At 44.0% G+C, this 14,621-nt stretch overlaps 1 protein-coding gene across 5 annotated transcripts in view; it reads left to right on the top strand.

The window, feature by feature from the left end:
* Nucleotides 1-13,711, top strand: part of Edc3 (enhancer of mRNA decapping 3) — a 50,331-nt gene extending 36,620 nt beyond the window's left edge. For all 5 annotated transcript variants that reach the window (XM_076851091.2, XM_076851088.2, XM_076851092.2 and 2 more), the window contains exons 5-7: nucleotides 8,776-8,929; nucleotides 10,721-10,938; nucleotides 13,228-13,711. In XM_076851091.2, coding sequence (XP_076707206.2) covers nucleotides 8,776-8,929; nucleotides 10,721-10,938; nucleotides 13,228-13,562 — 707 coding nt within the window. In that variant the 3' untranslated portion in view covers nucleotides 13,563-13,711. The remainder of the gene's footprint in view (nucleotides 1-8,775; nucleotides 8,930-10,720; nucleotides 10,939-13,227) is intronic.
* Nucleotides 13,712-14,621: the final 910 nt, after the last annotated feature.

The following is a 14,621-nucleotide window of genomic DNA, read 5'->3' as shown; positions in this document are numbered from 1 at the left end:
TTTTTTTTTTTTTTCCTCCTCCTCCCATGCTTTGTGACTGAGATTAGAGGAAGCAAATAGTAATTAAAATTGCTACACTGAGGGATAGAGAGGTGAGGGGTAGGTTTTAAGAGCTTCAGTGAGGAGGCTTCTGTAAAGTTAGACTTGAATTTTGAGATCAGAGAGAGATTACTGAGCCTGTTCCCTTATTGATAAGTGGGATATTACTTGTCAGGTAAATGAGACTATAGAAAAGCAGCAAGCACAATTCCCAGCTTGTAATTGTTAATGAATATTTGACTTCAAAGGGGGTGCAGTGGCACAATTCTATAGTCCCAATGACACAGGAGGCTGAGGTAGGAGAATCACTTGAGCTCGTGAATTTTAGACTAACAATATAACAAGACCACCACCCCTCAAATTTCAAATGTGAATTGCAAATGGTCTCGTAAGGTTATTTCAAACCATCAACATTCATAGAAACCAATCATGTGCCGCACATTGGATACTCTTGTGAAAGTCATGGCTATGTCTTTAAGTCAGAGATTTTAGAGTATAGGGCAGCTAAATGTATAAATACAGAAGTAGTAGAAGTGGATATGGCTTAGCCAGACGTTAGTGATACATGGCTGTAATTCCAGCAACTCAGGAGGCTAAGACAGAAGGATTGCAAGTTTGAGGTCAGTCTCCCCAACTTAGGGAGGCCCTAAGCAGCTTAGTGATATCCTGTTTCCAAATCAGAGGTTGGTTGGCTAGGGGTATGGCTCAGTGGTTATACACCCCTAGATTCAATCTCCAGCACCAAAAGAAAGTGGACATAGCTCTTAGCAGTAGCAGAATGGGGAGCATAAGGACCTAGTTTAGGAGAAGCAGCAGCATTATAATCAACAACATAACAGGTAATGCTCATTTTTCTAAAACACTTCATGTGCTCACTTCACTTAATTTCCATGGCATCTCTATGAGGTTGTATTGTTCTGTGTTATCTATTCCATTTTGCTGGAGCTGGAGCTAAGTGTTCCAGTAAACCTTTGATTAGAAGTGACTTAAAAGTCCCTTGAGCCAGATGCAGTGGTGTACGACTGTGATCCCAGAAACACAGGAGTCAGAGGCAGGAGGATCACAAGTTCAAAGCTAGCCTCAGCAGCTTAGTGAGACCTAGTCCTAAAATGAAAAAAAGGACTGGGGGAGCTGGGGTTGTAGCTCAGTGGTAGAGTGCTTGCCTGGCATGTTGTGAGGCATTGAGTTCGATTTTTAGCACCACATAAAAACAAATAAATAAGTATACAATTAAAAAAGGACTGGGGATATGGTTCAGTTGTTAATGCCCCCCTGTGGGTTGAATCCCCAGTACCAGGGGAAAAAATAGTCACTTGAATTCTTCGTTTCCTGGGTTATAATAAAATTTTACTCATGAGCTTTTCCTTTGAGGTGGACTTTTATTAAGCCTCCACCATCTGTTCTGCACTCCGTAGCTTCTTCTGTCCTCAAGTATGTAGAAGCGCAGATGGAAGGCAGTAGGGTACTGTTGGTGCAGGCTTTTCATCTCTGCAGTGTTCCATCAGCTTTGCTTGAAGAATGATTCTCTATCTCAATACTATGTTTGCTGGGATTTAGGGAGCAGCAATACCTGAACTAGAGTTTGCAAAGAATCCAGTCAAGAGTTTTGAGTGAAGCACTCTGGTTTATGCTCTAGCAGCACTTACCTAGATTGATTTCTCTTGGTCTGTGCTCCAAAGGGAAGTAGCTGGTGAAGCCACTGTTGGTTTATCCCTACTGCTTTATGGTTGTACTCTTCCCACCTTGGCTAGCCAAGTTGTTGAGCCTTGATGGGGATGTCTCTTGCTTTTGAGACCAGTCACATTTCCATTCTGGCAGTTGTCTTCTACAGTTGGCATTCTGTTCTGCCTCTGAGCCTTGACCTCTTTATTCTGTTTCTTGTCACTAAGATTCCCTGAAGAAGCCTTCTGATGCTTCTAAGACCAGCAGTGTTTTTATCTCCTCAAAACAGGTAGTTAGGAAGTGTGTGGGTGCATGCACACATGCATGCATATGCACATATGTTTGGGAGTAATTTAATTCATGAAGAAATAAATTTAGATTTTAGAAGTAGCCACTGAAGAATTTTACCTTAAGGATAGGAATGCATCCTTCTGCAGCTGTTGTGCTCCTGACCAGGCTCCTGCTCACTCAGAATCATGCAGCTGCTGCAGTGGTGTTGAGTTGTCATCTTATTGCCTCCTCAAACCATCAGGGTCCACAGACTCTGATCCACGTAGCTTCCTAGCAGAGTCTCCCCATGGCCATCAGCCCTGCCTCATTCCTCCATCCTGTGTTCAGAGGTTAGATCAGGTGTTGCACAGAGGGCATTCTGAGGAACAATTATAAATAGGAGACAGTAGGGGATAATAAATTATAGAGGTGTTCTGGATTAGGATGCCTGGAGGAATGACCTTGTACATCTATACCAAGTGGCACAACTTTTCATTTAGCAGAGCTAATGAGCCTAGTTTCTGAAATTGTCTCTCTGCAAACAGACTGTTGTGATTGATTTGGGGAACAGCATGTTCTAGCAGATCCTGTAGTGCCAGGGAATGCAGGTAGTAATTACTCCCATTTCTCCCTTAAAAACCTTCAGAGTTCTGGGCCTATGTAATCAGGCAGATGGTAGAGCTTGCTTGTGTTTATTGGCAATCACATGAGGTCTTACGAAGGCCTGCACAGTTAAGATAGGTGTTTTGGCTGGAATATGACCCCAGTAATGAACCTTGTACTTCTCACAGATTTCCACTGGAAAAGACTTCATAGCAGCTATTGCCAGAATTTTAAAAGTTTTCATTGCAAACTAGAGGATCAGAAGCCTAGCACAGTATAGTCTGATAACCTGAGGGTTATTTTGTATTTTGTGGGTTTGGGGCTGGGTGAGGGTGGGGGTATGGAGTTTTATTTTTGTTATTGTTGTTTGTTTTTTTATAAATTTTTTGTACTTTTATTTAATGAATTTATTTTTATGTGGTGCTGAGCATCGAACCTAGGGTCTCTCATGTGCGAGGCGAGTGCTCTACCGCTAAGCCATAACCTCAGTCCCTGTTTTTGTTTTTTGATGGTGCTGGTGATTGAATCCAGGGCCCTCATGCATACTAGGCAGGTGCTGTACTCTTCAGCCACATCCTCAGCCACAACCTGTTTTTGATGATGCCTCCCGATTATTCATACCAGAACTGCATGTGGCTACTTTGCTAATATGTGTCCTCAGAACCACAGGGGTCTAGCCAGAGTAAGAAAGGAGTTTGATTTCAAATATCCACCATCTTCCTCAAATTCAGCACACCAAAGCTGAGTTGTTTATGCCCGCTAGTACCCTGATTCCTTGGCATTCCCATTTATATCCTCATACTTACCGTTCTTCAGATGTCCATCATGAAATTTTGGGCCACTTTTTCCTTTTCCTTCTCATAAATATTCAAATCTGGAGTCAGACACAGTGATGTATACCCATAAACCCAGCTATTTGAGAGACTGAGACAGGAAAATTCAAGTTTGAGGCCAGCCTGGGCAAATTAGCAAGACTATCCCCATTTAAAAAAAAAAAAAAGAAAGAAAGAAAGGAGACCTTTTTTTTTTTTTTTTCCTGATTGAATGGTAGACAGTGTGGATTCCTTTTGAAGCAGAAAATTTCTCTTTAGCCTTGGTTATATTCAAGGATATAACCTTGAATTATATTCTGGCTCTAAGTTTGCTGTTTCCTTCATAATTTTTCTTGAAATTTTCATAATATGTTAGTTTGTCATGCTACCCCATAGATTCCCTCTTTCCCCTGAAATTAGTTCTGTTTGATCCTTCTATAGTTTTTCTATACCCTTATCTGTTTCATTCTGCACAAAAATATTATGTAATATTTTTACAATACTCTATATTCAATACTTCCCATTTGTCCCAATAATGTCTTTTATAGCTGTATTTTTAAAAGCAGTTGATTTGTAGAATATCCTTTAGTTTTAATTCTTTGTTTCCTTTTGTTTTGATTCATGTTAAACATGTTGTCCAGGATTGGAGTGGTGCTCTGTATATATGTTTCTGAAGCATCACATCACCCCATATCATATTGTCTCATCATTGGGACATTTGATCACTTGATAAGCTGTCAAAAATCCTCCAGATTTTTTTCATTGTAAAGATAATTTTCACTCTCATAATTAGTAAGTTATCTTATTGAGAATAGTTGTGGAGCTTTGGTCTGGAAGAATGAGGCCCAATATGAATAAGAAAGTTGGTGCAGTTATAACTGGAAAAGAGGAGTGGAGTAAGAGTCAGAAACATCTTGCACTCCAGTGTCTTTGATTACAGCTGGGTCCTTATCCAACTGAAGAATGGAATGCCCTGAGACTGACCTCAGATCTGTTGTACAGGTTTCCCTCCCCCATTTGTCCAGTAATTTAACATACTTTTGTAACTTTTTTCTAGAAAACTGTTCCCCAAACACTGTGCTATTAAGGGCAAAGTGAGGAATAAGGGTTACAGCAATGAACAAGGCTGAGTTACCACCTCTGAGGAGCTTGCAGTATAGCAAGGTGAATTTTTTTAAAAAAAATTAAAAATTTAAAAGTTTTTAAAAAATTACTTACAGATGTATTAAATACAATAAAGGAAATAAGTTAACATGCTGAGATGAAGGGATATTCAGCCAAGAGTGAAAACCTAGCACTATGTGGGTAGCATCAGAAAAGAAGAGAGTGTCAGGAGAGGGAAGCCAAAAGGAACTTGGAGTATTTAGGCACCAGAAGGCAGCCAAGGTGTCTGGGGTCTGGTGGGGGTTGGGTACAAGGTCAAGGTTATGTGAAAGATGTGGCCAAATTATGGAATGTCTTGTGGGCCAAAAAAGTAGTTGACTATAGAGTCTTTACAGTGAATCCTTCTTTATGAGATACATTTGACAACAAATTGTATTTTGTGGTAGCTATAATGTAAAGCTCCAGGAACTGCCTTTATGTTACTGGGCTGAAGGCACCAATTTGCCAGTGGTTTTGTATCCCAAAAGTGTGTGATATCACTGCCCTATTTTGTGACTACTGCAGAATGGAATTAGAATTCACAGATCTAGAGAACTTCCATGCTCATTAATGAGTTCTGCTCTTTCTTGTTGATGAGACTTGGGACTCACACAGCCTTTCCAACTAAAGGGCCATGTTCAGATGAGAATTGAGTTAGATCTGAGAGAGCAGTTGGTTGTGGGAGTCTGTTACACAGCAGAAAGGCTGGGGAGGTTGGGAAGAAAGGAAGAGCTTGGATATGGTGCAACAAGGTGTCTGAGGGAGGAGAGGTGCCATGGAAGGTATGAGAATGTGCACACATATCCATGGGGAAGGAAAGGCCTCAGTGGTACTGGAATGAGCAGAATAGAAGTGAACACATGGCAAGAGTCAGGCACATGCAGTACTGGACTAGGCTGCTGGATCTGTGGCCTCAGGAGGTAGCCATGCTGTGGAATGGGTTTGTGCAGGGAGAATCTTCTTTCCTGGCCTGACCTGCTTGTGCTTGAGTCATTTGCTTTGATGCCCTAAGGTTAATCAGATCCTAAGGAGTGCTCTGCATGTCACGAACTGGTTGTAATTATAGCTCCCTTATTGTTTCATTTACAGCTGTAAAATACATATTAATATTCAGAGCAACCTCAACTGATTTTATTGCCTTGATTCCTAAACAATAAAGATCCACTTTCCAACCCAAACATAATTAGACTTGGCACATGTTCAGGCTTTGACAGTGTTATTGTTTGCATTTCACACGCTATGTTCTTGGTTCCTTTCCTTTGGAGTTTATTTTATTCCCTCTGCCTGTTTCTGATAAGCCAGTTTTACTAGTTGGACTAGTGTGTAAATGTTTAAAATAAGAAATTGGTGCTGCACATTGCTTTCAGAGAAGCAATCAGAGTAAGGGATAGTGGAGTTCTAAACCCCATTACTGCCAGACTGTGAGCAGTCTAGATTATAAAAATATGTCAGTTCATCAGCAGTGCCTCCACCCACCCCACCCCAACATAGACTGATGGGGAGATGGTAAGAAGCTCAATCCAGCTGTACATCTAGCCAGCCAAGGTGGGGTAGGTAGCAGCAATGGCTCTGCTTATCCACAGAGATGTTGGAAGCGAGAGAACAACCTAGCAGTAGGAGCCAGACCCAGAAGGGAGCTTGATTTGTTGGGTAGCTGCCCAAGAACTCTGCCCTCACCTATTCAGATTCATCAGAGAAAGTTCTGATGAATGGATAGAGGAATGCAGTGTCTTGGATGAATGTTCTGCCTTGTGTAAGTTTGTACATAAAGAGAGTGTTTGAAGTAGGTAAGATGCATGACTTGTCTGACAAGTTTGAGATTGTTAGTGGCTTAAGACTCTTGAGAATTTAGCCAACTTTTTCACACTGTGATCAAGGGTTCCTAATGAGTTCTGATAACGTTTGCATGTCTGAAGTGGGTCATAAAAATGGCTCTTTTAATCAGCTGTTGACACAAAGACAGGCTGCTGCCTCCAGCATTGGCAGCTAGGACACCAGTGTGTGATATTTCAGAAAGGTGATAGGAGAGACTCTGCACTCCAACCTAATGGCACTGTTTGTTGCCTCTGCTCTAAACAGAAATAGCACTTAGGCAGGTAGAAGAAAGCATTAGTAGACTAGTCTTTAATATATTAGGCATTTTATATTATTATAATTACCTTAAATTGATTTCATTCTACTGTCTTAAGAGATTACAGACCTGGGTGCTATAGGATCAGTCTTCGTACTTGGCTTCCTGTTGCTAAAATGTGCAGCCATAGCCTCACCGTGGTGCTCAGAATCTCTGCAGATGGGACTGGATATCTGGGAGAACTTAAAATTTATTCTGAAATGACCAATGAAGAGGCCAAGTTTTTTATACAGGACTCTGGGTCAATGGGATGGTAATAAATTTGCTGAAAATTTAAACCTTAAAAGTTAGGTGAGTTCCAAAATAGCACAAGGCTTCCATCATTTTTATGTTTGAGCACCTGATGAAAACTCAACCTATGTTGATAAGTGTGGCTGGAACAAATTGGGAAGGTGAGGGCCAAAGAAGTAAAAGACAAATTTTTCCTACTTTGAAGAGTTTACAATCCAATATAGCTGAGAACACAGGACCTAAAATGACACCTGTTCCAGCTAGTCAAAACTAGTTAATTATGTGTAATCCCACAATTACACAAAATATGTGTAATTAGATAATTAGAATCTGCATTTGTTGCTCCATCTGCCAGTGAAGTGAAATGGGGTTCTTAGGCAGTGGGTCTATTCTCCTATGGCCAGCCCTTAGGAGAGGCTTTGTCATTTATATAATGACAGTGGCATTTTGCAGGCAAGGAGACCTTGGTTGTTAAGGCAAAAGCAGTCTGTTGCAGATCAACAGTTTTTTGAGTTTGCTGTTTTTTTCCTGTCTTGGTTTTCTGAGCCCTGAAATGTTACTAGTATGCTGCTATTGATGCACAGACTACAGACTTCAAATGTATCAGCTGACTGTGGCTTTGAGCCTTTAAGAGCCAAGTACTTATAGTGACTGTGATTCTCTACAACCTTTTTAGAATTGTCTTTGTTTGTGGTGAATAATAAAGGCTCAAGATTCTTACAAGTAGCTTAAGGCAAGCTGTAGATTATTTGCCTTGTATTCCTTCTCTGTGATGTGAGTATTTGTTTACACTCACCCTGAATGGGGAGAAATAAATAACTTGAGAAAACATTGCTAGCTGAATTAATTAATTGATGCTGGGGATTGAACCCAGGGTGCTTAATCACTGAACCACATCCCTGCCCTTTTTGTTTTTTATTTTGAGACAGGGTCTTGGTAAGTTGCTTAGGGCCTTACAAAGTTGTTGAGGCTATCCTTGAACTTGAGATCCTCTTACCTCAGTCTCCGGAATTGCTGGCAGTACAGATGTGTGCCATAGCATCTGGTTGCTAGGTGAATTCCTTAAGCAAAGAGGAAGGGCTAAGATAGAGCAAATGGGGAGTAGATAAATGAAACAAGTCTTCTTGGCTAATCAGCTTCAGCAACTAAGCAAGGCCCTCAGCAACTTAGTGAGACACTGTCTCAAAATAAAAAAGCAGGGCTGGGTTGTGACTCAGTGGTAGCGCACTTGCCTAGCATGCGTGAGGCACTTGGTTCGATTTTCAGCACCACGAACAAATAAATAAAAATAAATAAATAAAGGTCTATCAACAACTAAAAAATATTTTTTAAAAAATAAAAAAGGGCTTGGGGATTGTGACTCAGTGGTTAAGCACCTCTCAGTTCAATCCCTGGTGCCAAAGAAAACAAACAACAAGAATAACAAAAACCAGGCCAGAGGCTCAAAGTATTAAATAGTATCTGTTCATTTTGGACAGAATGAAGGGCCTGCTTGTGAAGAAAACCCCACTGCCCAGGATTGCTTCCCCCCAGTTTGGGAAAAGCATGTTCTCTTTTAATGTGATTGTTGTTACATGGTGTGTGCTAGTCTTCTTTTGGTAGTACCCAAAACACATGGTGGGTTTGTCCTTCATGGTCTAAAGCTAAACTGCTAAGGGAAGATGAGTTTGATATGAAACAAGTTAGTTCATCATTTCCTACTTAAGCTCTGGAGGCTGTAGAGTATGCCTCAGTCCCAGAAGAGGAAGAGGAAGATGATAAGCCAGCAGAGGATTAGTCTTAAAATATTGGCATGTGCGGAATTCAGAATACAGTGTACCTCTTTTGGATCTGGTTTCTCATAGTCACTTTCCCATTATCTCTTTGCCTCCTATTGAACCATAGACTCTGGCCTGGTGGTCCCAAGTGTTTCCTATGAACTGCATAAAAAGCTATTATCTGTAGCTGAGAAGCATGGGCTGACCTTGGAGCGGAGACTGGAGATGACAGGTGTATGTGCCAGTCAGATGGCGCTTACCCTTCTTGGAGGACCTAATAGGTAAGTGCCTCTAGAACTGGGAAGGGTGAATGTGGGGTGATGAAGCTTGCCTAGTCACCCCCACAGTGCCTTACATGTGTGCAGGAGAGTTAGCTAGAGTTAGCTAGTTAGGTTGTCTTGTGAGCCTCTCTAGTCACTTGAAAAAAACCCACTGCCTATGATGGCTTTTCCCTCAGTTTTGGAAAAGCATGTTCTCTTTTAATGTGATGTGGCAGGGTTCTTTATTCCTCCTCTCACTTGTCTCTTGGAAGTCCTCACTCTTCTCTCATTCTTCCTTTCCTTCATGACAGCAACTGTCTGGCTTTGAAACTCCTTTGACATTCACCAGTCACTTTCAGTGTTTGGGAATGCAACTCAGTCTTGAGCTCCATACCTGAAAACTTGTAGAACCACTCTGACTGCTGGGTAGGGCAATTTGAGATGTGGCATCTTCCCACCTGCCCTTGTGTTCATATACTGATAACCATGTGCTCAACACTAGGGACACCAAGAACAACAAGTTGATTTCCAATGTTTGTTCTCTCCCTCCTGTGGGTGCCGTGTTCTACTTTTATTCTTTAGGGTGGTGGGTGAGAGGGAGAACCCAATTGGGGAACAGACACAGCAAATCAGATTTCCAGCAGCACTCTGCAGCATCTGTCTGCAGGCAGAGGCATTCATCATACTTCATCCAGATGCACAGAGTGGGGTTAATGAGTGGTTTGGCATCTATGTAGAATGCATTGCTCAATTCCCCCCAAACTTATTTGGAAAGTGAGGTGGTTATAAAGCTTTTCTTTGGTTTGACAACATCTTCCTCCCTTTGGGAGATGGTTGTCATTGTTCTGCCCCTAAGCTTTGTAGTCCATCACACCTTCCTGCCTTGTGAGCCAGCAGTGCTGCCTATAGTTGGGCATAGATCCAGGGCTTTGGAAGTTCCATCTTCCACACCTCCTTACTCTAATGGTTTCTCTTGAGACCAGAGGCATCAGCTTTGAACAGTGACTGCTTTATCTAAGGCAGCTGCTTCCTCCATGGACTACATAGTCAAGTACTTTCTTAACTTGTCTGGCACTTCTAAGTGCTACGCATCCATCAGTCCACATAGTGTCCAGTGAAGTAGATACTAACTAGTAATATCTATGGCATCATCCTTTTTAGCTTACTGGAAGCTTGGAAAAGAAAACTTGAATTGGCTGTGGATTGAGGACAATTTAGAACTACCCTATATTGGTACTTGCTGTGAGTTTATTAGGAGTTGAGAAAAGGAGAAAAATTAGTGCAAGCTAGAGTAATCCCAGAAGTAGTAAACCTTGAGTCAGAACTCAAAAGGTAGGTAGGAGTTTGAAAAGTAAAGGGCTTTCTGGGCAGGGGACATGGTTTGCATATAAGCAGAAAAAGAGCCTTACAAGTGCTGGAGAGAGCGAGACCAGCCTTGCTTGAGCAGAGCAATGTTTTAGGAATGAAGGCCAGTGGAAGCTACAGGGATAGAAAGACCTTTGCCAGGCAGAGCTTGGACCAGACAGGTCAGACAGGGAAGAATCATTAAGCAGTGTTGAGTCAGAAAGTGGTAGTGTATGCAATGAGATCTGGGTGAACTCCTTGATCGGAAGACCCAGCAATGAAGTGACAGGGTGTGAGACTGTGGGAACAACACCCTATAGGCCTGCTACGGAGTTTGGCCCCTTTGGAGCCTGGTACTTGGTGAGCAGGGGAGAGAGCCCTGATAGCAGCAAGTGCCTTTTTGTCTGTTATTGGGATGTAAGAGTAATTGTTAACTGCTTTTTTTTTTTTTTTTTTTTCCTGTTCCAGGTTGAATCCTAAGAATGTTCATCAGAGGCCCACAGTGGCTTTGCTGTGTGGGCCCCATGTGAAGGGGGCTCAGGGTATTAGTTGCGGAAGGCACCTAGCCAACCATGATGTGCAGGTCATCCTTTTCTTGCCCAATTTTGTCAAGATGCTAGAGTCCATCACCAACGAGCTGTCTCTTTTCAGCAAGACCCAGGGTCAGCAAGTGTCTAGCCTCAAAGGTGAGCCCTAGGGCTGGGGAACAGTGGTAGAGTGCTCACCTTGTCTGTGTGAGGGCTAGGGTTCCAGGCACAGCAAACAAACCCACCCTAATGGAGGAGGGGCCAGAAGAGCACCTACCTCCTTGGTAGTTTGATGGTCTGGTGGTGCCACCCAGTGGCAACTTGCAGAAAGGTTCCACATGCATACAAGACGGTATTCTGCCTGTAAGGAGTCTTGGAGCTGCCTATGGGAAGAAACCTGGTGGATGGCCTATTTTCTATCCTGTCTCCCTTTGCCCTCTCTCACTACCCATACAGAGAACTGGAGACCAACGTATTCATTTCACAAATACTTACAGAAAAGGCACTGTTCCTGGTACTGGGAATATGGGACAGATTTTTTTTTTTTTTAATCCATTCTTCCATAGAGTTCACATTCTGGTTAGGAGAGGTAAATGCACAGATAATTAACACACTAGGTCATATGATAGTAAGTGTTATGGAGTGAAATAGCAGGGAAGGGCGGGGGAGGAATATTGGGAGGTTAGATGGGGAGTAGGAGACACGCATTTCAGGGTCAGCCATGAAGGGCTCCACAGATCACCCTGAATGAGGGTTTGGGCTTTTACTCAGGGTGGGCTGGAGAGTTACTGAAAGAATTGGCAAAGGGATGGTCTAATTGGACTCAGGTTTCAGATGAGCAGTCTGGTGCTAGAGTTCATGATCAGAGTACATATGGGTGCTGAGATGCTATTGTTGAGACTTGGAGCAAGCGCTGATGGTGGCTGAGAGTGGCAGTAGAAGGGTGGGAAGTGGTTAGTTTCTGAATCAGTTCTGAAAATAGAGTCAACACGTTGGGTGTAGGGAATGAGAGGAGAGTTAAGAATGATTTGGGTTCTTGGCTTGAGTAATTGAGGGCCTGTCACTGAGGTGGGACTTGGTGGAGGAGAGGGTGTGGGGGTGAAGAGCAGAGGCTCTGTTTGAGATGACTGTCAGTTATTCAGTGGGAAGTTTATGAACCTGGAGTGAAAAGAAGGGGTCTAGCTTTGAGTCCCAAGTGTTTAGTTGAAGAGAGTAGAAAGAGGGTCAGAGGAGTAAGCTCTTTATTTCAGAGTCAGGGAGCTAAGAATCTAGCCAAGGAGACGAGAAGGAATGGCCAGGTGAGAGAGAAGGAAGAGCAGGAGAGTGTGGCATCCAAGCGCCAGGTGAGAAAAGGAACGTAGTCAGATGTGTCCATGATCCATTCTAGGTTAAGTTTACAGGAAAGTTGAGAATTAACCATTAGATTTAGCAGTCTCATGTGCAGTGGTGGGGACAAAGTCTAATTGAACCAGGGTTTAAGTGAGAATGGAGGGAGAAAAATTGGAGCAAATATCCAGAGAGAGGGCCTTGCCAGAGTGCAGAAGCAAGTCAGGGTGGAGCCTGAACTAAAACAGTCTGTGGGCACCACTCTTTAGTGTCTCAAGACCCACAAGGACTCCACATACTCATGTGTTATAAGAGGGAAGTCATGAGAAATGTCATTACTGTGGGCTGAGAGCTGGGATTGGGGACTGGTGTGAGTTGAAATCTCCAATATGATGCCTTCTTCAGACAGTTTTTTCTCTGGAGGCCCAAAAGGTTTCATAATCCAGCTACTGTAGGAGATGAGACTCAGGAAACAACCTTTGAATTTGGTCTTCAGCTGTTCTCAGGTTTAACTTCTTAAGCTAGTCTAAGATATGTGTACTTGTTGAGATACCCTGTTCTTATACTGTCCCAGGGGCCTTGTTCAATCAGGCAGAGGCGCCTTTATAAATGCTGGGAGAGCAGTGATTGTTTCTTCCCATTCTTAAACTTGGGCTTCATAGAAGGCAGGCTAACTAGAGTAGAATGAGTAGGCACTCATGCTCTCACCTGCTCGCTGGTCATCAGGTCATCAGCTCCTGTTTCTCCTGGACCCTATCAGGGTTTCCCTGCGAGGGCTGACTCCACAGTGGACTCTACTACCTTCCCAGAGCTTAGAATGTCCCAGATTAGTGGGCGTACAGAGGCCTGCCTGCAAGGCAGAGGTGGTGAGGGCCTTGTGCCTTGAGAAGGTCTGTACTCTTGTCAGGTTAGTACTTCAGCCCCAAAACCCCATGAGGGAAGTGGTTCTTTAGATGACATACTCTCAGCCTCTGGCACCCAGTCCATCCAGGCTTTGGAACTCCCAGGGCCTTTTGGATGGGTGTCTGGTAAGCAAGACCCTCTTGGGTCCACTTAACGCTCTCAGCACAACCTGGCCACTGTGTGCTCTAGGTACTCAGACAGTTTTCTTTCCACCTACAGATCTGCCCACTAGCCCTGTTGACCTGGTGATCAACTGCCTGGATTGCCCAGAGAATGCCTTCCTGCGGGATCAGCCCTGGTACAAAGCGGCCGTGGCCTGGGCCAACCAGAACCGGGCACCAGTACTCAGCATAGACCCTCCTGTGCATGAAGTCGAACAGGGCATCGATGCCAAATGGTCACTGGCACTGGGCCTGCCTCTGCCACTGGGGGAGCACGCAGGCCGTGTCTATTTGTGTGACATTGGCATTCCCCAGCAAGTCTTCCAGGAGGTGGGCATCAACTACCATTCACCCTTTGGCTGCAAGTTTGTCATCCCTCTACATTCTGCCTAGAGGGGCCCTGGGCAGACTGGACTCTGCAGTCCTTTGCTCCTGCCACCAAACCTGACGATGAACGCCTTAAGGATGTGAAGCTTCATGGACCTTATTGTTAAGTTTTTCTTTGTTTCTTCTGTAAAAGAACAGAACATACTTAAACCTGACCTGTCACTTGCCCGTGGCTAGGGAAGGAAGTCTTTCCCACTGGGTGTGGGGTGGGGTCAGGCTGAGCACCCCGGCTCCAGGCATCTCTGCACCTAGCTGGCCCTGAGTGCCAGGTGGGGTTTTGTTTACAGACATAGGCAGCTCTGAGACTGTGTTTCAGGTTTACAACCCTTCAGCCTGCATGAGCGCCTTGGGGGTTGGGCCAGGTTCTGGAGGGGGCCTATACCTGCTTTATTTTATAGCTTATGGCATACTGTCTCCTCTGCTTCCTCCCACCAAGCAGCCCTTCTAATCATGTAGACCAGGCTGCAGGCAGCTGACTGCCAGAGGGTAGGCCTGTGCTCTCCATCTGTTTTGAGGGCTGTGGCAGCTTAGGCCTTCCCTCTGCCCTACCACAGATTTTGACCTTTCTCTTGAGCGGATCCAAACTTTACACTGAGATTTTTCTTTGGGTCTTTCCACTCCATCATTTTGAGAGGCAGGGAAAGGGATGCATCTGGATGGTGTTAACTGTTGGGATTCTAAGCTGGTTTTCTGTTGTCTTCAGTACAAGGTCACATGTTACCAGAGTGCCCATCTTGCCAGCAGTGCCCACCCGCTAGCTGAGGGTTGACTCCTCAGTGTGCAGCTTTAACGTCCAGGATTCAGAAGGCCCTGGGGGAGCCTGGTGCTGAGCCATAGGAGGCTCCCTGGTGCTTCAGTCCTAGACCACCACTTGCTGCCTCCTTGCCTGTAGTTCCATGTGCCCATTTCCTGAAATGGTCCTCTGCAGCTGTTGTCCCAGAGCAGGGTCCCTCTCCTGCCTGGGCTCCACCCTTGCCCTTATTTCTGGGCTTTGAATCCTTTCAAGTCGTCTACTCTAGATACAGACTTGGGGCCAGTGGCCCATCTCAGATACTCAAATGAGGC

This window comes from Callospermophilus lateralis, chromosome 3 (assembly GCF_048772815.1).
Source record: "Callospermophilus lateralis isolate mCalLat2 chromosome 3, mCalLat2.hap1, whole genome shotgun sequence".
NCBI classification, from domain to species: Eukaryota; Metazoa; Chordata; class Mammalia; order Rodentia; family Sciuridae; genus Callospermophilus; species Callospermophilus lateralis.
The sequence above is the reverse complement of the archived record's forward strand: the minus strand, read 5'-3'. Positions and strand labels throughout refer to the sequence as shown.